The sequence below is a fragment of the Euleptes europaea genome, chromosome 20, assembly GCF_029931775.1.
Source record: "Euleptes europaea isolate rEulEur1 chromosome 20, rEulEur1.hap1, whole genome shotgun sequence".
In the NCBI taxonomy this organism is placed as follows: domain Eukaryota; kingdom Metazoa; phylum Chordata; class Lepidosauria; order Squamata; family Sphaerodactylidae; genus Euleptes; species Euleptes europaea.
The window spans coordinates 3,621,206-3,644,266 of record NC_079331.1 but is presented as its reverse complement, the minus strand read 5'-3'; the positions used below and the strand labels follow the sequence as shown (position 1 = coordinate 3,644,266).

General features: G+C 50.0%; 1 protein-coding gene across 1 annotated transcript in view; it reads left to right on the top strand.

Moving 5' to 3' along the window:
• The window catches only part of PTPN9 (protein tyrosine phosphatase non-receptor type 9), a 28,248-nt gene extending 9,415 nt beyond the window's left edge, over positions 1 to 18,833 (top strand). Inside the window, exons 2-13 of the mRNA XM_056865802.1 lie at positions 3,281 to 3,424; positions 4,488 to 4,577; positions 5,430 to 5,554; positions 7,479 to 7,584; positions 10,635 to 10,745; positions 12,727 to 13,055; positions 13,497 to 13,590; positions 14,525 to 14,594; positions 15,443 to 15,521; positions 16,516 to 16,666; positions 17,130 to 17,337; positions 18,619 to 18,833. Coding sequence (XP_056721780.1) covers positions 3,281 to 3,424; positions 4,488 to 4,577; positions 5,430 to 5,554; positions 7,479 to 7,584; positions 10,635 to 10,745; positions 12,727 to 13,055; positions 13,497 to 13,590; positions 14,525 to 14,594; positions 15,443 to 15,521; positions 16,516 to 16,666; positions 17,130 to 17,337; positions 18,619 to 18,833 — 1,722 coding nt within the window. The remainder of the gene's footprint in view (positions 1 to 3,280; positions 3,425 to 4,487; positions 4,578 to 5,429; positions 5,555 to 7,478; positions 7,585 to 10,634; positions 10,746 to 12,726; positions 13,056 to 13,496; positions 13,591 to 14,524; positions 14,595 to 15,442; positions 15,522 to 16,515; positions 16,667 to 17,129; positions 17,338 to 18,618) is intronic.
• Positions 18,834 to 23,061: the final 4,228 nt, after the last annotated feature.

Below are 23,061 nucleotides of genomic sequence, written 5' to 3'. Positions count from 1 at the left end.
TCATTCTCCTTTCCAGCTGCAACCCTGGCTTGAATCTTGAGACTCTAGAGCAGGGGTCCCCAATGTAGTACCTGTGGGGGCCACGGTGTCTGCCGATGCCCTCCCTGGAGTGTTTTTTTGGGAAGTAGGCTGGGCTTTTGGCCCAGCAGGGCTTCTGACTGGCCACTGGATAGCTGATTGACTCTTCAGATGTTTAAAAAGTTGGCATATAAAAACCAACTCTTCTTCCTCCTCCTCCTCCTCCAAAGGAGGGGATGAAGGTTGATCCGTTTTGAAAGCATGGTGGGGGAGTTAAGAAAGTGAACCAGTTCACCTTCTCCCTTTCTGTCTGCCTTGTTCATCTCTCACAGTCCACCAGATCTTGAGCTGTTAGTGACTAGACCACATTCTTGGTCTGGTCAATTTCACCTTCATTCAAACTGGGGGAGGCAAGGCCAAATCATGAACACATAAAGCTGCCTTATACTGAATCAGACCCGTGATTAATCAAAGTCAGTATTGTCTGCTCAGACCGGCAGCGGCTCTCCAGGGTCTCAGGTGAATGTCTTTCCCATTACCTGTCCCGATTCCTTTAACTGGAGATGCTAGGGATTGAACCTGGGACTTTCTGCATGTCGAGCAGATGCTATACTGCTGAACCGCATCCCCGATTCACTTCTGGGCCATTATGATTTTATTGATGCCGGATTGTTATTGATGGAGAGGCGTAAGCAGGAAATTATTTCTGCTCTCCGTAAATAGGTTCTTCCCATCTCTGGTTTGGAGAAGAGTAAAAGCTGAGCTATTTTATGGGTCGTTTTTTATAAGGATCACTAACCTAATGTATGTGAAGTGCTTTGATCACTTGGATGTAGAATTTTACCATGTCATAATAGGCATCTGTTCCCAGCCAAAGGGTCTGCCTGTATAACAACAATGGAAGATAAGGTAGAGAACATTTTTAAAAATCACAGAAAGCATGTAAAAAAAAACCTCGTTCTGATCTCCCAGTATTTTTCTGCACGGGTAACCCAAGCTGCTTAAAACATCTGGTCACAACTGTGTGTAAGGTTCTGGTTCGCTTATAGATCAAGGTTATTGTATAAGGCCATAGGCCGTTACAATCTAAAACAGTATAACAACGAGTTAAACTATACAGAACCAGGATCATTAAAAAGAATACGAAAATTAAGAAATTAAAATACGCTTATTCTGCTCTATCCGGCTTTACCACCTTTCGTGATTTGCTTTGGCCTGATTTTCTTGGCCGCCAGGCCAAACCGGGAAATATAAGGGTCCATATCTGATAGATGGATGGACTCAATAAAGGAAGCCACAGCCCTCAATTTGCAAGACCTGAGCAAGGCTGTCAATGATAGGACATTTTGGAGGACGTTGATTCATAGGGTCGCCATGAGTCGGAAGCGACTTAACGGCACTTAACACACACACATATCTGATAACAAATAAATCTGTCAACATCAGATGATAATTGTGACGCTGAAACTGTAAGGTTCTGAAAAGCTGGGGGAAGTGTCGGACTAGGACCTGGGAGACCCAGGTTCGAATCCCCGCTCTGCCTTGGAAGCTTGCTGGGTGACCTTGGCAAGTCAAACCCGCTCCGCCTGACGTACCTCACAGGATTGTTGTGAGGATAAAACGAAGGAGGGGAGAACGACATGAGCCCCTTTGGGTCCCCATTGGGAAAAATGCAGAATAACCGTCAAGTTGTGTGTGTGCCATTGGTATATGAAATCCCCTGAAAACGTACCCATCATTTTGCACAGACCTCAAAGAAAATGCAACCCACCCATGTCTGGGCAGCAATTTGGGTTGCTGCGGCAACCTAGAACGGTGTGCAAAAACCAGCGTTCGGGGGCAGCATTGTGGGTTGCTGGGGCAACCTCGAATGGCGTGCGAACACCAGGGCACAGACAGCATTTCAGGTTGCTGCGGCAACGCAAAATACTGTGCAAAAGAAAGTCTGGCGGTGGTTGTGGAGGAAGCCAGATCCAGTGGCGAGAGAGAAACAGGAGTTCCCCTCTCTTGGAGATAAATTGCCGGGCACCATGTAGAAGGATCCAGAACAGCAAGCCGCAACAAGCGTGAAAGGGTGACAGCCGTGGGCAGGATGAGTTGTAAACGCCGCCCCGGCAGTGAAGGAGGGAGGAGTCTGTCACCTCCCCAACACACACACACACAAACGTATTTTATGGACTCGATCTGGAGAACCGGGTTGGATTCCCCACTCCTCCACCTGAGCTGCGGAGGCTAATTGGGTGGGCTGGATTTGATTTCCCCGCTCCTGCACACATGAAGCCAGCTGGGTGACCTTGGGCTAGTCACAGCTCTTTTAGATCTCTCTTGGCCCCACCTACCTCTCAGGGTGTTTGCTGTGGGGAGGGGAAGGGAAGGTGATTGTAACCCGGTTTGATTCTCAAGTGGTAGAGAAAGTTGGCATATAAAAAGCAACTACTACTACCTTGAGCAGCCGTGAGTGAGGTTTCCCTGGTTTTTCTGTGCAGAATCATCTCGGGTTAATTTCTTTACTCTTTTCTTCCTTGTTACTGTTTCTTTCCTTTCCTTTTTCTTTGCTTTGATCAACTTCTCCCTTCCCTGCTTTGTCCAGACTGTTCCTTCCTGTGAGTCACTCTCTTTATCTCTCTTTACCATCCCACGAAGCCTGGCCATGCCAACAGGGTTAACATTTGATCTTGGAAGCTTTGTGGCTGGATTGTTCCTGCTTTGGGGAGGGTGGTGATTGGATGCTAGTGCAAAACTCGGGTCATAGAATCACACAGTTGGAAGGGACCACCCGGGTCATCTAGTCAAACCCCCTGCACAATGCAGGAAATTCACAACTACCTCCCCCGTACACCCCCAGTGACCCCTACTCCATGCCCACAAGATGGCAAAAAAACCCCTCCAAGATCCCTGGCCAATCTGGCCTAGAGGAAAATTGCTTCCTGACATCAGGGAGCAGCCAGCTGAGAATCCTGCCTGGATCAAGCTGAGCGTCTGTCTTCCATCTGTCATTATTGGTACCATCAGATGGAGATAGCCAGGAAGCATCAGAGGGAGTCCAGGAAGCAGCCAGCTGGGAATTCCTTTCCTTGGGGAACAAATGTCATTATATTGAACCAGTCAGTTCTCTTGCCTTCCAATTGAGCCAATTTTGTAACTAATTTTATCTGAAAAGTGGGAGGGAAAAATGTAAGAAATCTTTCTTAGCATGTCGGTGTCTAGAAAATCCTGGACTGTGTTCCACCTTTACTGTCTGTTCTCCCCCACCCCCAAATAGGCTACCAAGCAATTTCTTGAAGAGATTAACAAGTGGACGATCCAATACAATGTCTCACCGCTCTCTTGGAATGTGGCAGTCAAGTTCCTCATGGCCAGAAAATTTGACGTTCTTCGAGCAATCGAACTCTTCCATTCCTACAGGGTAAGTCGCATGGGATCAGAGGCCAGGGGAGAGGTGGGAAGTATGCTGAACCATATTCTTGGGCCATCAAGTTTTTATGTTTCCGTATTCCAGAAGAGGCCTCTGTCTCAATCCCAGATCAGAAATCTTCTGTTTTAAGTGAATAAATGCCTCTTCCTTTCTCTGGAAGCCGAATAATAGAATCACAGAGCTGGAAGGGACCACCGGGGTCATCGAGTCCAACCCCCTGCACAATACAGGAAATTCACAACTACCTCCCCGCTACAACCGCAATGACCCCTACTCCATGCCCAGAAGATGGCCAAGGTGCCCTCCCTCTCATGATCTGCCTAGGGTCATAGAATCAGCATTGCTGACAGATGGCCATCTAGCCTCTGCTGAAAAACCTCCAGGGAAGGAGAGCTCACCACCTCCCGAGGAAGCCCGTTCCACTGAGGAACCGCTCTAACTGTTAGAAAATTCTTTCTAATGTCTAGACGGAAACTCATTTGATTTAATTTCAACCCGTTGGTTCTGGTCCGACCTTCTGGGGCAACAGAAAACAACTCACACCCTCCTCTATATGACAGCCCTTCAAGTACTTGAAGATGGTTATCATATCCCCTCTCAGTCTTCTCCTCTTCAGGCTAAACATACCCAGCTCCTTTAACCTTTCCTCATAGGACTTGGTCTCCAGCAACGTCTTGGCCTAGCAGCTTCTTCTCAGGGGTGTTTTTTCTCCACATGCGTAAGGACTAGAAACTTTCCTCCCCTTACAGTGAAAGCTGAGTTCTGCATTAGAGATCCCTGCTGGGTTCTACATTAGAGACCCCTTTGCAAACAACCCTGAAAATTCCCAGAGACCCTTCCTCCCAGCCCTGCCAATTCTCAGAGATGAGAGGAGGCTATACCCAGTTCCTGTCCGTCTCTGCCAACCGGCTGGGCAAGACTGGCGCGAGACTTCAGAAGGGGCGTGCCACGCTCCTTCCGAGAGAACTCCCAGTTCTTAAGCTGCAGACAGGAAAATCCACTTTGTGCCTCTAAAGCCAACCCGCTTGCCTGAACCTCTTTCCCTGCGTCTTAGGAAACCAGGCTGAAAGAAGGGATTGTGAAGCTGAAACCGCACGAGGAACCCCTCCGGTCTGAGCTGCTTAGCGGAAAATTCACTATTCTGGTGGGTACAGTACGGTGAGATTTGCTTGGTTGAGCTGTGCCTACTGGGAGCTGTGGCTGATTATAAGCAATTCGGAGCAGGGCTGTAGTTCAGTGGCAGAAGGTCCGTTTTGTGTGCGGAAGGTTCCAGGTTTGATCCCCAGCATCTCCAATTAAACAATGTCCATTTGTAGATGCTTGGAAAGATACCCTCCTGCCACAGATCTTAAGGAGGCGATGCCAGTTGGAACAATTAGTGCTAAGCTCGTTGGCCTGATATGGCATAATTGCCTCTTGGATGTACGGATTGTCATGCAATAATTACAATCTTGGCTGTGGCTTTTATGTTTTCAATGAAATAAATCAACTTTACCTGGGAAAACCCCCATAATTTCCTGCGGAAGGGAACGTGGCATTGAGATACCAGTTAGCAGCAGCAGGGGCATTCCTTTTACAGCCTTCGTTTTGCAGTCTCAGACAGGATTGTCCATTCAGGCTCTGTTCAGCTCCAGATCCAATTCGCTTAAAAAAAAAATACTACATAAGAACTGGTGCAGCATAGCGGTGAGGGAATGGAACTTTGGCATGGGAAGTCTCTGGTTCGAGTCTTACCTTTGCCAGGAACTGAAAGTGGTCTTGGGTGAGGCGTAAAGCTTCCCCCCGCCGCAAAATGGGCATAAAAGTGCTTTATAAATGCTAAGTAGTGTTTGCATTTGATGCCAGCACTACAGTTTCACAATTCCAACCTACCATGTGACACCAAGAACTTTTAAACTTGCTCTGGACAGCTTTTGACCTCAATGAGATCCATTGGTTCCCACTCCTGTATTTCAGCATTGACCTTTTTCATCTTGTCATTATTATTTTTTTGCAGAGCGTACGAGATCCTTCCGGTGCCTCCATCGCCCTCTTTACAGCCAAGTTACACCACCCCAACAAAAGCGTTCAACATGTGGTACTCCAAGCTCTCTTCTATTTGCTGGACAGGGCGGTGGAGAGGTGAGTGAACTGTTTTATAGCTCTGCACCAAACAGATCTTTGCTTTTTCTGGCTTCTTGGACTTTCTCTCCCCTGGGGACTCAAACGCATCGTTCTCCCCTCCTCTGTTTTCCTGCGGCGACAACCCTGTGAGGGAAGTCAGGCTGAGAGAATACGATTGGCTCAAGGTCAGCCAGTCAGCTTCCATGGTAGAAGTGGGGATTTGGAACCCAGGTCTCACATGAACACATGAAGCTGCCTTCTACTGAATCAGACCCTCAGTCCATCAAAGTCAGTATTGTCTACTCAGACCGGCAGCGGCTCTCCAGGGTCTGAGGCAGAGGTCTTTCACATCACCCACTTGCCTGGTCCCTTTAACTGGAGGTGCCAGGGATTGAACCTGGGACCTTCTGCCTGCCAAGCAGTTGCTCTACCGCTGAGCCAACGCTCTCCAGGGTCTCAGGCAGAGGTCTTTCACATCACCTACTTGCCTGGTCCTTTTAACTGGAGAGGCCAGGGATTGAACCTGTGACCTTTTGCATGCCAAGCAGATACTCTACCGCTGAGCCACGGCCCCTCTCCCAGGAGCCTAGTCTGAGACTCAATCCATTATGTTGTGCCAGCTCTGACAGTTGATTTACAAGCCAGCATGGATCAATGATGTTTGGGCACCTGACAACCCTAGTCACTGGGGGTGTTGGGGGGGAGGTAGTTGTGAATTTCCTGCATTGTGCAGGGAGTTGGACTAGATGACCCTGGTGGTCCCTTCCAACTCTGTGATTCTGTGAATTTCTGCCTTCAGTCACCAAGCGTTCCTGTTGGAGACCCCTCGGCAAAGCGACATCTTGTTGGCTTCGAGGAGAGCAGCAATGAGCTTGTGGAAAAAAAATCCCCTGGCCGAGCTGGCCTCCCCCAAAGCGTTCGCTGGAATTTGTAAATCTTGCTTAGAAGCCTTTTGGGGGGCGGGTAATTCAGGGTACTCGCCAGGTCTTGGATTCGGGGCCAAGACTCGAGGCCGTTGAAAGGTCTTTTGGCGGCGGGACGGGGAACAGAGAGGCATATTGTTGTTCTCCGGCCTAATTGGCATGCACGGCTCACGAAGTTCTCCCCCCCCTCCTTCCCCTCGATTGAATTAAAGCTAATTAAGGCTGATTAAAGCGAATACATTCTGGGTGAACGTATGTCAGGGGGAGCCGAGGTATCGGACACGTTTTGCCTCGGTTCACAGCTGTTGGAGAACGTGGGTGGGTGGGTGGGTAAGGGGACTTAGGTAGGCAGATCGTTTCCAACCGGGTGACTTTGAGTCCTGGGTTGGCGTGGCCCGTCAGAGGGATCGGCACCAACCACAGGCTCTGGGCCGACCTGCTTCCACCAGGAAACTTGGGATTGCCCCAGTACTGTTTCCCCCCGCTGTATAAATGGCCCTGCTGCTGCCCGTTCTGTGGAGGAAGTGAGAGATAAAAACAGGGATAAGAAAAAGAGTTTTACGGGATATATAATTTTATTTCCATCTGAACAAACCTTGTATAGGGGAAGAAGAGTTGGTTTTTATATGCCGACTTTCTCTACCGCTTAAGGGAGAATCAAACCGGCTGACAATCACCTTCCCTTCCCCTCCCCACAACAGAAACCCTGTGAGGTAGGTGGGGCTGAGAGACCTCTAAGAGAGCTGTGACTAGCCCATGGTCACCTAGCTGGCTTCAAGTGTAGGAGCGGGAAAACGAATCCTGTTCACCAGATTAGCCTCCGCCGCTCATGTGGAGGAGTGGGGAATCAAACCCGGTTCTCCAGATCAGAGTCCACCGCTCCAAACCACCGCTCTTAACCACTATACCGCCCTGGCTCTCTGGTAATCATGTGGCTGAGGAAATTAGAATATCTCCTCCGTACGGACTGTGTTCAGTTCCTTATTAATGATTTGTGCTGTTTTTCTCTCCTCTGCCAGCTTCGAAACACAGCGGAACGGCTTGGTCTTCATCTACGACATGGCGGGCTCCCACTATACCAATTTTGAGCTGGATCTCAGCAAGAAAATTCTCAATTTACTGAAGGTAAAGAGAACAGGAAACGGAGGAGCGTTTGAGAATGGGAGAATCAGGTCTTTCTGTTCTCAGTTTCCCTCCCCCCCCCAAAAAAAACTTCCTACGCTATGTTGGTTTGACAATGTCATGGTTATAAACTGGGGATGCTCCAAAGTGCACTCAAAGGAGTTAAACTACATAGCCCATGATGCTGTGCGAATGGGTGTTTAATATCAGGTGACTGGCAATGCTGGTAAAAGGAACTGTTTTGAGATTGCCCATAGCATTAAACTACATAGCCCATGATGCTGTGTGAATGTGTGTTTAATTTCAGGCAATGTTGTAATACACGGAATGCTGATAAAAGGGACTTTTTTGAGATTGTCCAGCTTGACTATTTCTTAAGCAGAGACCAAGCTAGACATGATGGGGTGGGGCAGCTATGCATGCTCCTTCATGTATTTTCCCCGTTCTTATGTCCAAGGGGTCACAAGTGAGGGGAGCAGGAGGCAAGTGGGGGAGAAGGTGTCTTTAAAAAAAGCAGGGACTGAGTAACGTAGGTTTTTGGATGTCTGCTGAACCGAGAATTGTGACGCAAGAAACACAATTTCGGCATTCCTGTTGCAATACAAAGTGGGGCACTTATGGGTTCTAGGCTTAATAGTGTTGTGCCCCCTTCCCCTGGCCGTCACAAGGTCTGATTAACCTGAAAGAAGCTGCCCAAACTGATAGGCCATCGGCTCCGGAGACGATCCTATACAACTTGTGAATCCGTCTCCGGCTCGGATAGCCAACGGTACCTGGGGAAGAATCCCCTCTCCCGCCCCTCCTTCATTGCTTCTGCCCCGTCGACGAGGACCACGGTTCAAACGCTCGCCGCGCTGTCCCTCTAGCATTTTTTCCCCTCCGTTTCCTCCCCACCCCTTTCCCCCCAAGCATTCTGGAAACGGTGGTTCCAAGAATGCCCTTGACGGTCAAACCCGCAGGAGTTTTGGGAACTGCGATTCTCAGAATCCCCTGGGGAGGGAGAAGGAAGTGAAGGATGAAGGAAGGACACGGGAGAGCCAGACCGAGCGCGTCAGCCTGTAGCTACCGAAGGGCTCCTCGGTGGCTCGGGAGACGCATGAGATTCTTCTGAGCCCCTTCCCCAACTTGGAAGCCCCCTACTTTTCAGGAAAGTGGGTAAGTCACTTGACTGATGGGGGACTGTGCTTGGGAACTTGGTTCTTGCTTTGAAGCAGCTGCCGCTGGAGGAAAGGGTAAGCCAGCCAGGGAAGGAAGTCCGCGTGGCTCTTTTGGTGGGTGGTCACTGCGAACGTGGCTCTCCGCCGAGCGACCACCTTCGTTCCCTCCCCCTGGCCCCAATCCAGGGTGTGCAAGGCCCCAGACTTTCATGTTGGGTTGCCAACCTCCAGGTGGGGCCTGGAGATTCCCAGAATCACAGCTGGGCTCCAGGCTGACAGAGATCCGTTCCCCTGGAGCAAATGGAAGCTCCCTTTGGCGTCACGTCCGGCCGAGCTTCCTTCCCAAACTCCACCCACCCTAGGCTCCACCGTAGGAGGGGCGGTGGCTCAGTGATAGAGCAACTGCTTGGCATGCAGAAGGTCCCAGGTTCAATCCCCGGCATCTCCAGTTAAAGGGCCTAGGCAAGTAGGTGATGTGAAAGACCCCTGCCTGAGACCCTGGAGAGCCATAGAGAGGGGCTGTGGCTTAGTGGTAGAGCCTCTGCTTGGCATTCAGAAGGTCCCAGGTTCAATCCCCGGCATCTCCAGTTAAAGGGACTAGGCAAGTAGGTGATGTGAAAGACCCCTGCCTGAGACCCTGGAGAGCCGCTGCCAGTCTGAGTAGACAATACTGACTTTGATGGACCAAGGGTCTGGTTCAGCAGAAGGCAGCTTCATGTCTTCATGTGTTCACCCCCACCCCCCGCAAATCTCCAGGAGTTTCCCAACTTTCACACCCCAGCATCCAGCCGAAATGATCCTGTATTATTAGGGAAGGCCTGTGGAAGATGCTCATACTGGCTTTTGTGTTGGCCTACGCTAAACACTTGAAATAGGGTTCGCCTGGGGGCCTTTTCATTCGCTATTCCGTGTGTCCACGAAGGTGGTCGAAACCCCCGGCGGTAGATTTCTTCTGAGCTTGTGCACGTCCTCCTCCGACCTCCTAATTCATCCTGATTTACTTGCTTGGGTATGGATAGCCGCAGAATCATTTTCTAGCCCAGCCCTATAGGTTCTGAGTACATTTTGCTCCTTTGGAAGGGAGGAAAATCTCATATTCTTGTGTTGGCGTAGACTTTAGTCTCCCCCTGTTGGCCACAGGAGAAGAAAGCAGAAGGGTCTAAAATCCTTAGTTGACTACTGGATTATGATGGTTACTACTAAATTCACAAATGGCGTCAGTATTTTCCAGTACCAGAAACATCATGCCTCTGCGTTAGGGTTGCCAGCCTCCAGGTGAAGACTGGAAACCTCCCAGAATGAACACTGATTTCCAGACAATAGAGATCCAGTCCCCTGGAGAAATTGGCCGCTTTGGAGGGTGGACGCTACGGCATTCATGCCGCTGAGGTCCCTCCCTTCCCCAAACCCTGCCCTCCCCAAGGCCCCGCCCGCAGATCACCAGGAATTTCCCACCCGGAATTGGCAACCCTACTCTGCCTCGAGGAGATGACAGTCTGAATTTCAACAGAGGGGGTGAAACAAATGGGGTAGGGTTGCCAGGTCCCTCTTTGCCACCGGCAGGAGTTTTTTGAGGCAGAGCCCGAGGAGGGTGGGGTTTGGGGAGGGGAGGGACTTCAATGCATAGAGTCCAATGACCAAAGCGGCCATTTTCTCCAGGGAAACTGATCTCTTATCGGCTGGAGATCAGTGGTAATAGCGGGAGATCTCCAGCTAGTACGTGGAGGTTGGCGACCCTAAAATGGGGGCGAGGAAGGCAAACAGGGTAACAAAGTGAATTCATCACCGGTACAGTTCTGGGTTCCAAAGTGGGATATTCTTTGTCCAACCGTTGCAACCTAATTGGTATCTGTTTGTCATTTTTTACCAAACTGTCCTTCTGCGTCTTGTTTGCAGGGAGCCTTCCCGGCTCGACTTAAAAAGGTCTTCATCGTCGGCGCCCCAATGTGGTTCCGTGTCCCTTACGCCATTATCAGCTTGCTGTTGAAGGAAAAGCTCCGAGAACGGGTGAGTTGAAGACGTTCCGCTTCAGGGGGTCTCATAGAATGTGACTTGATCATGGACTCATAGAGGTGGGAGGGACCAGCAGGGTCATCTAGTCCAACCCCTTGCACAATGCAGGAAACTCAGAACTACCTCCCCCCCACACCCCCAGGGACCCCTACTCCATGCCCAGAAGATGGCCAAGATGCCCTCCCTCTCATCATCTCCCTAAGGTCACAGAATCAGCATTGCTGACAGATGGCCATCTAGCCTCTGCTTCAAAACCTCCAGGGAAGGAGAGCTTACCACCTCCCGAGGAAGCCTGTTCCACTGAGGAACCGCTGTAACTGTTAGAAAGTTCTTCCTAATGTCTAGACGGAAACTCTTTTGATCTAATTTCAACTTGTTGGTTCTGGTCCGACCTTCTGGAGCAACAGAAAACAACTCAGCACCCTGCCCTATTCGACAGCCCTTCAAGTACTGGAAGATGGTTAAAGGTGGTCTTGTCGTGGTCCCTCCCAGCTACAGACTCGCATTAACTCCTTTGCTCATTTGAAAACACTGGCAGAAATTGTGCAGTTCTGCAGAAATGTCTCGTGGCGATCTTCTCAGTGAGACTCCAGCATCCTGCGTGAAGCAAGTGTGTTCTTTTGAACGCTCCACGGAATCCTCAGAATGAATGGGGAGGGACGGTGGCTCAGTGATAGAGCCTCTGCTTGGCACTGAGAAGGTCCCAGGTTCAATCCCCACCATCTCCAGTTAAAGGGCCAGGCAGTAGGTGATGTGAAAGACCTCTGCCTGAGACATTGAAGAGCCACAGCCAGTCTGAGAAGACAATACTGACCTTGATGGACCAATGGTCTGATTCAGTATCAGACAGCTTCATGTGTCGGTGGCAGACGAGAGCCCTATACCCACAAAATACACTTGGTATGTTTAAATAGCCCAGAAGCTAACACACCAGTTTTGGAAATTCAGAAAGCTTGTACCTTCTTTGTGTCTGTGTAAAGTGCCGTCAAGTCACAGCTGACTTACAGTGACCCCCAGCAAGGATCTTTCAAGGGAACATAAGAAAGGCCCTGCTGGATCAGACCAAGGCCCATCAAGTCCAGCAGTCTGTTCACACAGTGGCCAGCCAGGGGCCTCTAAGAAGCCCACAAGCAAGATGACTGCAGCAGCACCATCCTGCCTGTGTTCCCCAGCACCCAAGATAATAGGCATGCTCCACTGATCCTGGAGAGAATAGGTATGCATCATGACCACTATCCATTTTAACTAATAGCCATAAATACCCCTCTCCTCCATGAATATGTCCACTCCCCTCTTAAAGCCTTCCAAGCTGGCAGCCATCACCACATCCTGGGGCAGGGAGTTCCACAATTTAACTATGCGTTGTGTGAAAAAAATACTTCCTGAGAATTTCACGAAGTATTTCACGAAGTATTTCATGAAGAAATGAGAAGCAGAGGTGGTTTGCCATTGCCTTCCTCTGCAAAGTCTTCCTTGGTGGTCTCTCTTCCAAGCACCGACCCGGCTTAGTTTCCGAGATGTGCCTTTACCATGCTGCCTTCCCTCCCTGCAACCTAATTGCGCGCTGTCGGGGCTATTCATGGCTGCTAGTCAAAATGGATACTAGTCATGATGCATACCTGTTCTCTCCGGGATCAGAGGAGCAGGCCTATGATATTAGGTGCTGTGGAACACAGGCAGGATAATGCTGCAGTCACCTTTTTCGTGGGCTTCCTGGAGGCTCCTGGTTGGCCACTGTGTGAACAGACTACTGGACTTGATGGGCCTGGGTCTGATCCAGCATGGCCTTTCTTACGTTCTTAGCCAGAGGTGCCATTTTTCCATGGCTTGACCAGCCGGTTTTGTTTGGAGATTGCCGACATCTTTCCCCCACAACCTTGGCCCTGTGTTTGAATCCCTTTCCTGTCCTCCCAAGTCTTCTTGTGGTTTCCCTGGGCTTGTTTGACTCGTGTCTCTCCCTATTATCCCTTCTCAGGTTCAGATGGTGAAGATGTCGGAGCTGAAGCAGCATCTCCCGCCGGAGTGTCTCCCCGAGTACCTGGGCGGGTCCTTGAAGTTGGACCCCCTCAGCTGGAACTGCCGGTTCCTCCCGCAGCAGAACGGTCACCCGGACCCTCTGGACGAGCTGATCTTGGTGCCGCTGGCTTCCCCTCGCGATAACGGCTCCGTGCACGTGCCGGGCCCGAAGGCCTTGACGGTCCAGGAGCTGCTGGAACTTGTGAGCCAGAAGCAGAAACGGGGCATCTACGAGGAATACGAGGGCATCCGGCGCCGGAGCCCGTCTGGCACATTCGTCTGTTCCTTGTAAGTGACTGTAAGAAGGACGGTGTGGGATCGGGCCAAAGATCTATCTGGCCCGGCGTCCTGTTTCCCACAGTGAATACCCCCCCAAGCTCCTCAGCGCCCCCGCCTTACAGAAATGATAGGAAAAAAATCAAGGGATCACAGTGTGAAATACTGCGGGAGGGGCTGTGGCTCAATGGTAGAGCCTCTGCTTGGCATGCTGAAGGTCATCGCTGGGAGTACATAGCAAGTGCGGACAGTATTTTTTATAACGTTTTCAAACTCTTAATACATCGCTGGGAATACAAAGTGCGGTGACCCCCAGTGTTTTTCCTGGTATGGAATTTGGGTTGCCTCGACCCTGAGTACAGGGAAATCCCGCCCCCGGCCCCCAAACCGGCTTCCTTCCAGCGCGAGATCGGTCACGCTCACGGCCTATACTGGTTTCTCCTCCAACTGCAGGGCTCCTTGTAACCAAGAGAAGAACAGATACGGAGACGTACCCTGCCTTGATCAAACCAGGGTGAAGCTGACCAAACAATTCAGCTACCCAGAAGTAAGCAGGTGGTCGATCTAACCCATTGCTTTTTTAAAAAATTCCCTGCGAGGTAGTTTCAGCAGAGAAATAGTAACTAACCTGAGGTACCCTAGGGAGCATTCAGTTTGAAGGGGACTTGGGGAGGGGTATGTATTGCAGTACATTTTTATCCCACACTAGAGAGCCAGCGTGGTGCGATGGTTAAGAGCGGTGGCTTGGAGCGGCGGAGTCTGATCTGGAGAACCGGGTTTGATTCCCCACTCCCTCCACATGAGCGGCGGATGCTAATCTGGTGAACTGGATTTGTTTCCCCACTCCTACACACGAAGCCAGCTGGGTGACCTTTAGCTAGACACAGCTCTCTTAGAGCTCTCTCAGCCCCACCTACCTCACAGGGCATCTGCTGTGGGGAGGGGAAGATGATTGTAAGCCGGTTTGAGTCTCCCTTAAGCAGTAGAGAAAGTTGGCATATAAAAAACCAACTCTTCTTTTTTTCCTCCCGGGAACTCAGAGGAGCGTGCATTGTCCTCGTTTTATCCCCGCAAGAACCTTGTGAGGTAGGCTTGGCTGAGAAAGTACGACTTCCCAGTAAGCTTCCGTGGCAGAATGGGGATTTGAACTTCGGTTTCTCAAAACCTAAGATGACACTGCAACCTCTACATCACACGGGGTCTCCCCATGCCGAGCATTTTTTGATCGCTGCGTACCGTTGGCTCTGTTTCTGATTATACGCCTGCTAAAAGGCCGCATGGTTTTGGGTTGGATTTTAAGCCTTGCATTTGGCAAAGCAGAATTGTCAGGATGGAAGGGAGGGTCATAGGAAGGGAAGCCGGCCCCTGAGCAGTTGTCCACCCCACACACACATACCAGTGCGCACATGCACTGCGAACATGATGCACGCTCTCTCTTCTTCGCTCCCAGCGGGTGACGTTGTGTTTCTCTGTCTCCCCAGCTGACGGATTACATCAACGCCAGCTTCATGGACGGCTACAAGCAGAGGAACGCTTACATCGGCACTCAAGGTGAGCGTGAAGTGAACCCGGGCAGGAAGCTTGCTTTCTGCCGGGTCTGACGGTCAATCGTGGGGTTGTCGACTCTGACTGGCAGCTGCAAGGTCACTGTTTGTTTTAAAACTGGAGGTGCCAGGGCTTGAATCTGGGACCTTTTTAGCTCAGCCATTATCCTTGGGAGGTGGGGGTGCTGTGGCTCAGTAGTACAGCATTTCCTCGGCATGCAGAAGGTCCCAGGTTCAATCCCCGGCATCTACAGTTTAAAAGGATCGAATCCCTTTTTTAAAGCCATTTGTGCCTGTGGCCGCCCGTACATCCTCTAGCAGTGAATTCCACGTTTTAATCGCTTGTTGCAGAAAGTAGTACACCAGGGAATTGTTTGGTGGAGAAAGCTGGTGTATCAGAGAAGCGTTGCCTACTAAATACATCAGAGGGGGAGCTGTCTTGACGCAAGAATTTTCTAACAGTTAGAGCGGCTCCTCAGTGGAACAGGCTTCCTCGGGAGGTGGTGGGCTCTCCTTCCCCGGAGGTTTTCAAGAAGAGGCTAGATGGCCATCTGCCAGCAATGCTGATTCTATGACCTATAGCAGATCATGAGAGAGAGGGCATCTTGGCCCTCTTCTGGGCATGGAGTAGGGGTCACTGGGGGGGTGCGGGGGAGGTAGTTGTGAATTTCCTGCATTGTGCAGGGGGTTGGACTAGATGACCCTGGTGGTCCCTTCCAACTCTGTGATTCTGTGATTCTAAGAAGGGCGGTTTTTGTGTTCCATGTCAGGCCTTGCCTTCACTCAGAAAGACTGGATCAAGACTAGTAAGGCTCTCTCCTTTGCCTTCCTCTAATGCATGGTGTTCCTCTGCAGGACCATTAGAAAACACCTACGGTGACTTCTGGCGCATGGTGTGGGAACAGAATGTTTTGGTCATCGTCATGACGACCAGGTAAGGGCGCACAAATGGGCAGATGTGAGAGAGGATGGCACAGGAATGGAGATTATCTCCCAGGATAATAAGAGTGTTCTGTCCCTTTCTTTCTCTTTATGTATCCCTCCCTCCCGAGCCCCGTGGCACAGAGTGGGAAGCTGCAGTACTGCAGTCCAAGCTCTGCCCACGACCTGAGTTCGATCCCAACGGGAGTCGGTTTCAGGTCGCCGGCTCAAGGTTGACTCAGCCTTCCATCCTTCCGAGGTCGGTCAAATGAGTCCCCAGCTTGCTGGGGGTAAAGGGAAGGTGACTGGGGAAGGCACTGGCAAACCACCCCGCAAACATAATCTGCCTAGGAAACCTCAGGATGTGACGTCACCCCATGGGTCAGGAATGACCCTGTGCTTGCACAGGGGACCTTTACCTTTTACCTTTTTATAGGTTTCTAATATAAATCCAATTTTTACCAGTATACATTGTTCAAGAAATATGAAGTATAGTATGAAGTGTAAACCTCCTTTTAACCTCAATATGTATGTATGTATGTATGTATGTATGCATGCATGCATTTATTTATTTATGTATTTATTTATTATGCCAATAAAGGTCTGGTTTGATTTGATTTGTATGAAGTGTTGGGAATGAGGGCCGGATATAAATCCAACAAATAAATAAATAAATAAAATCTCACTAACACAGCCAGCTCTTTTGGCCACAGCCGGTGGGCACGTTGTTACTGCTGCCTCTAAATCTTGGGTGGCATCTAGGGGCCAGTTGGCACATGCTGAAGGTCGCATGTTAGCAGTTAGATGCCAGTGAGAAATTCCGCAAGCTTCGCTATTGCTATCACCATGGTGTGTGTGTGTGGGGGGGGGGGAACCCATGCCAGATATACTTGGCCCTGCTAGACTTTTTCCTGCCCTTCATTTGCTTGAAAGTTCAGATGTTCACGCAAGTCCTCATCTCATGTGGGTTTAGTGCATAAGCTACTCTCCGGCTCTTGCCGTTCCAGGCTTGAAGAAGGAGGCCGGAGGAAATGCGGCCAGTACTGGCCGTTGGAGAAGGACTTCCAGGCCTGCTACGGGATCCTGACCGTCACCAACCTTGGGATGGAGAACCTCAACCATTACAAGAAAACTGTGCTGGAGATCTACAACTGTGAGGTACCCCTAGGCACAAGCACTCTTAACAGGACTACTGCCCTAATGCTGAAAGACAGAGAGGGATTTGCCGTGAATAAAACCTGCCCAGAAACAATTACGCAGATTGAGGGGGTATATACAGTAAAGTAAATTAGTCTCATTGTCATAGATGGCAGGATTTGGCTTTTCTTGGTGCAGGGTTTGGATTGTCACACCGAGCGCTAAGTAAACTTTTCCCATTACAGGAAATGTCTTGGGTACACGAGCCATACAGTAATTTACTCGCGTGGGCTGTACCTGGCAATGTACCTCCCGAGGCAGTTCCCTTCTGATGCTATATTTGTAGCGTCCACCTTTGACGCCGCTCCTTTTAGGACCAGATTCGGTCCCAGTAGTTTGAGTGAGGAGTCGCCCACTGTAGGCAAGCAGCAGCGATATAAGGGGACTCGTGCTGACCGCGGGACCCTTCTTTTCCCCCCCGCAGAGCCGTGAGCGCCGCCTCGTGACCCATTTCCAGTACGTGAGCTGGCCGGACTACGGCGTCCCTTCCTCCGCTGCCACTCTGATCGATTTTCTGGGGGCTGTCAAGCAGCAACAAAGGGTGGCGGTCAGCGCCTTGGGGCCACGGTACAAAGGCCATCCGGGGGGACCGCCGATCGTGGTGCACTGCAGCGCTGGCATCGGCAGGACAGGTAAATACAAGACCCGGTCCCATGGCATCAGAACATCAACAGAACCCTTCTGGATCAGACCGTCTAATCCAGCATCCTGTTTCCCATAGCTGCCAACTGGACACCCCAGGAAGCCCGCCAGCAGAAGCTGGTATTGCCTCCCGGCACAGGGCTACTGCCTCTGTCCAGGGCCATCTTAACAACATTATAGCCCCCTCCCCCCAGGCAAAACAGTGCCCTGGGGCCCCTATCTACACAACCACACACAGGAATAAAAATGTAAATGGTTGATAAAGAAGTTTTTATATGCCGACTTTCTGTACCACTTAAGGCAGAATCAAACCGGCTTACAATCACCTTCCCCTCCCCACAACAGACACCCTGTGAGGTGGGTGGGGCTGAGAGAGTGTGACTAGCCCAAGGTCACCCAGCTGGCTTCATGCGGAGGAGTGGGGAAACCAATCCGTTCATCAGATTAGCCTCTGCCGCTCATGTGGAGGAGTGGGGAATCAAACCCTGTTCTCCAGATCAGACTCCACCGCTCCAAACCACCGCTCTTAAACACTACACCACGTTGGCTCTCTTTAATAAAATTAAAGATATATTTATTGGTGCTTCCATAATGATCAAGTCCTTTCTTACATTATACCTCAGTATAATGCCCCGTGGCGCAGAGTGGTAAGCTGCAGTACTGCAGTCCAAGCTCTGCTCGCGACGGAAGTCGGTTTCAGGTAGCCGGCTCAAGGTTGACTCAGCCTTCCATCCTTCCAAGGTTGGTAAAATGAGTCCCCAGCTTGCTGGGGGTAAAGGGAAGATGACTGGGTTAAGGCACTGGCAAACCACCCCGCAAACACAGTCTGCCTAGTAAACGTCGGGATGTGACGTCACCCCATGGGTCAGAAATGATCCGGTGCTTGCACAGGGGACCTTTACCTTTTTTTTTTATTTACTCTTAATCCAAACCCAAATTAACATTAATTAATTGTTCATTATCTTTAGCAAAAACACATGCTAAATATGCATTTTCCAATAACAGATATTTATAATTTAGTATAGTATTTATTCATTGACAGCAGGGCACAACATACATAGATTAGCGTGGGGCCCCTATGGGGGGCCCTTGGGCAACCACCCGGCGTGCCCATGCGTTAAGACAGCCCTGCCTCTTTCCATGGACGTTCCCCTGAGCCATCATGGCTAGCGGCCCCCCGTGGTCCCATCTTCCGCAGCATTGTTTAAACGCCTTTAAAGCCATCTAAGCTGGTGACCCTGGCTACAGTTGGTAACGCTTCTCTTCCCCAGGCACTTTCTGTGCTCTCGATATCTGCCTATCGCAGCTGCAGGACGTGGGCACGTTGAACGTCTACCAGACGGTGGTGCGGATGAGAACCCAGCGGGCCTTCAGCATCCAGACGCCCGAGCAGTACTATTTTTGCTACATGGCCATCCTGGAGCATGCCCAGAGAGAGAATCTGCTGCCCTCCCCTCCGGCCAGGGTAGGCAAAGAGAAGAGCTAATGAGGAGAGACGGAAAGCCCCCCTGAGAAGCAGAGACCAATCCGCCGTCCGTCCCTCCTTCCCACCTCCTGATCCAGATTCATCAACGTCTTCTTGCCCACGACCTCAATGGAAGCCAATTTCTCTGCTACAGAGGCTCTCGCGAACTTTCCCGTTGACTAGCTGGCTAGGCCGAGTCGCAGCTGGTAGCCGTGGGCTGCGAAGGCTCGCATCCGGCAAGACTATCAGCCTCGACTAGAACTGTGCCTTATTCACAAAACAGAACCCAAACTGTAATCCCTGACTCGCCATCAGAGGCAAGCAGGCAGAAAAAAAATTGATTCTTTGCCATGGGAAAAGGGCATCCTTTGGGGACCATTGGAAACAGGGCGGGCTCAATCCCAGTCCACCCTTGAATGCTGGAGGAAACATTTCTTGTTCTGTCTGAAGCCAGGACAGAGGAAAAACTCCAGCCTTCCATCTTACCAACGCTAAGTCCGTGTGTCTGTTTGTCTGTATGTATATAATATATGCTCTTTATGCCAGGGTGTAACTGGCATTCATGTTATGTAGATAGATGCCGTTGCTTCTAGCTGACCATGCGGTTCCGTAGCATTATACCGCCTGACTTCTGGAACCCGTGGCAAGGTCTAGTATTGCAATGGGTATTACTGGCTCAGCCGTCCCCGACATTTACCCTGTCAACCCTTCGATGCAGCTTTCGAATGTGCGCCCTGCTAGAACTACGCACAAAGATCGACCTACGGACCACATTGTCTCTTGCACAAAACACTTCGAACGAGGATGCCGCGTCACTGGTGTGTATGTGGGGTGGGGAATGTCGTCCCGGAATGGGGCCATCTCTGGTCTCGCATGAATTCTGCGTGCCACGTCTCGATAGGATCTTTTGCAAGTCCACTTGAATTTGTCTTCTTTTAAAAAAAACTCGTCCTGACAAGGAAGGTTGTTAAGCCTAAGCAAAAAGACTGGTAGGTGTCTCCCTCCCCATGCCATTTGGGACATCTGGGCTTCTAGGTGGAACAGGCTTCCTTGGGAGGTGGTAAGTTCTCCTTCCCTGGAGGATTTTAAGAAGAGGCTAGATGCCCATCTGTCAGCAATGCTGATTCTATGACCTTAGACAGATCATGAGAGGGAGGGCACCTTGACCATCTTCTGGACACGGAGTAGGGGTCACTGGGGGGGTGTTGGGGGGAGGTAGTTTTTGAATGTCCTGCATTGTGCAGGGGGTTGGACTAGATGACCCTGGTGGTCCCTTCCAACTCTATGATTACCTTTCTGGATGACAAAAATAGCTCATACTTTTGCCATTAGCCAGGAGCGCTGGTTGGCTGGTACGATATATGGCAGGTGGCAGAAGACAAAGGTGTTTGCCTCAAATCAATGTGACTTCAGAGGTAAAGAGAATCTCCCCCTTTTTCTGTGCCTGGAGCTGGGCTTTTCCATTGCCTGTTCTCCTCCCGCCCACCTAAGACAGGTGATACTGGATGGAATGTGTCTGGGGCTTAGCTCATGCCAAACGGCAAAGAGTAAATATTCGTAAGCCAAAAAATTTGCCTGTCCTGACATTTCCTGTCCTTCTTCTTTGTGTGGCCTGCCAGTGATGAGACGACAAGCTCATGGTATTCCTAAGGTAGCCCCCCCTATCTCTTCCTGCTTGCGGGAGACAAGAGAGGCGGGTCGGGCAGACCGCAGTAACTTTATACTGGAATAAGCTCTTTTGAATGTGTATATTCTTTATTTTTTACAATCTCTTTTTGGTTTTTGTATTTAACATTAACTTGATCGAGTCGGAGTCGGATAAATGTAAATGTTCCTATTCGCTGTTGTATGGCGACTAGTGGTTTCTTTCTTTAAAAAAAAAAAAAGTATTTACACATAAATATACCTACAATACTGAGGGTATTTTAAGGGGGTTTCTATTTTCATAGGGTGTCGGAACTAGGACATGGGAAACCCAGGTTCAAATCCCCGCTGTGCCATGGAAACTTGCTGGGTGACCTTGGGCCAGTCACACTCAGCCTCGACCCTGGCAAGTATTTGGATGGGAGACCCTCAAGGAATACCAGGGTTGTGACGTGGAGGCAGGCAATGGCAAACCACCTCCAATTGTCTCTTGCCTTGAAAATCCACGGAGTCGCCATGAGTCAGCTGTCTTAACAGCAAAAAGGGGGGATATTCAGGATATACATTCCTCCCCCTTCCTGTCCTGCCTCTGGTTATTCTTCCTGTTATCCTACCCCTCCAGTTCATCTCCAGTTCCCTCCCCACCACCGCCTTCTGTTCACTACCCCCTGAACCCTAGCAAGTTTTCTTTATTAGAAGAAGAGTTGGTTTTTATATGCCAACTTTCTCTACCACCTAAGGGAGACTCAAACCGGCTTACAATCACCTTCCCTTCCCCTCCCCACAACAGACACCCTGTGAGGTAGGTGGGGCTGAGAGAGCTGTGACTGGCCCAAGCTCACCCAGCTGGCTTCATGTGTAGGGATGGGGAAACAAACCTGGGTCACCAGATTAGAGTCCACCGCTCCAAACCACCGCTCTTTACCATTACACCACGCTGGATCTCTTATTAGCCTGGTATCTGTCTGTATAGAGATGTATCTTAAAAAAAAAAAAAAAACTCCAGAAGTTAATAAGGTCTGTTTTTTTCTGCAAACCAAGAGGTTCCCCAAGGCTTCTAGATCCCTACATGGTAGCTGGGGCCAGCCCTCCATTGTGGGAATTTGCCTATGCATACAAGGAGGTCAGCTCTTGGATTTTGGATATAAGGTACTGTCATTGTGTCGGTTGGTTCCTGTTTTCTGTATCTTTTCTAGATATTCTTTTGGAAAGCGACTAGAACCATGAACTCGCAACAAAATTAGAAATGCACAGACGAGAGTATGTCACTAGAGTGAGCTTCCTGGATTTTAATCTAGATGTTAAAGGTTCTAATCCAGTACTCTGACCACAGCTCTATGCTGATATCCCACAAAAATTGGAGAGCTTTGTCAAAATCCCGGGACGTGGAATGACAAATCCTCTTTTTCATCACTTGCTCTTTGGAGAGAACTGAAGCGGTGGTGATTTCTTTTATTCTATCACTGGCTGCTGTTTCTGATCTTCTAGAGGGTTTTTCAGAATCCGATTTATAATTTCATAATGTTTTCATTTCGTGCTGCGAGCCACACTGCATACCTTTTGCATGACAGCGAGGCGAAATTTATGTATTTCTTTGGAAAGACCTATATGCTGCCTCTGCAGAGAACCTGTTGGGGGCAGCTTACAAAATAAAGCGTGATTAAATCTTAGAACAGGAACATTTGGGGGGAAAGGGGGGGAGATCAGACGTAGCTATAGCACAAAAATTACTAGCTGAAATAATTCTCATGCAACACTTTTCAGACTAGAGGCAGAGAGTTAAATGTTTTGGTCCCACAGTGCTTAAAAGAGAGTAACAAAGTGGCATCCAAGGTGAAAACACTTGAAAAGCCCTGCCTCCAGTTGCTAGTAGGGCTGCCAACTGACTTGGGAAATTCCTGGTGGTCTGGGAGTGGAGCCTGGGAAGGGAGCTCAGCAATATTCGATTCCACGCCGCCTGCCTTCTGAAGCTACCGTTCGCTCCAGAGGAACTGATCTCTGGAGATTACTTGTAATTCCAGGAGAGCTCCGGGCCCCACCTGGAGGCTGGCAGCCTCATATGGAGGAGGGTGCCAAGTTGTTTTCTGTTGCCCCAGAAGGTCGGACCAGAACCAATGGGTTGAAATTAAATCAAGAGTTTCTGTCTAGACATTAGGAAGAATTTTCTAACAGAGTGGTTCTTCAGTGGAACAGGCTTCCTCGGGAGGTGGTAAGCTCTCCTTCCCTGGAGGTTTTTAAGAAGAGGCTAGATGGCCATCTGTCAGCAATGCAGGTTCTATGACCTTAAGCAGGTGATGAGAGGGAGGGCATCTTGGCCATCTTCTGGGCATGGAGTGGGGGTCAATGGGGCTGTGGGGGGAGTTAGTTCTGAGTTTCCTGCATTGTGCAAGGGGTTGGACTAGATGACCCTGGTGGTCCCTTCCAACTCTAGGATTCTATAACCCTATTTGCTGCCCTTTGCCCCTTTGTAGGCAGTGGGGAGGGGCAGAGAGCAGGGCTTGCCAGAAGGATCTTAACTGCCCAGCTGGACATGATGGGAGGAAGTGGTTCTCCAAGGGTATTCAAGGATATTCCGGTACAGTAAGGAGGTGGGAGAAGGCATGAA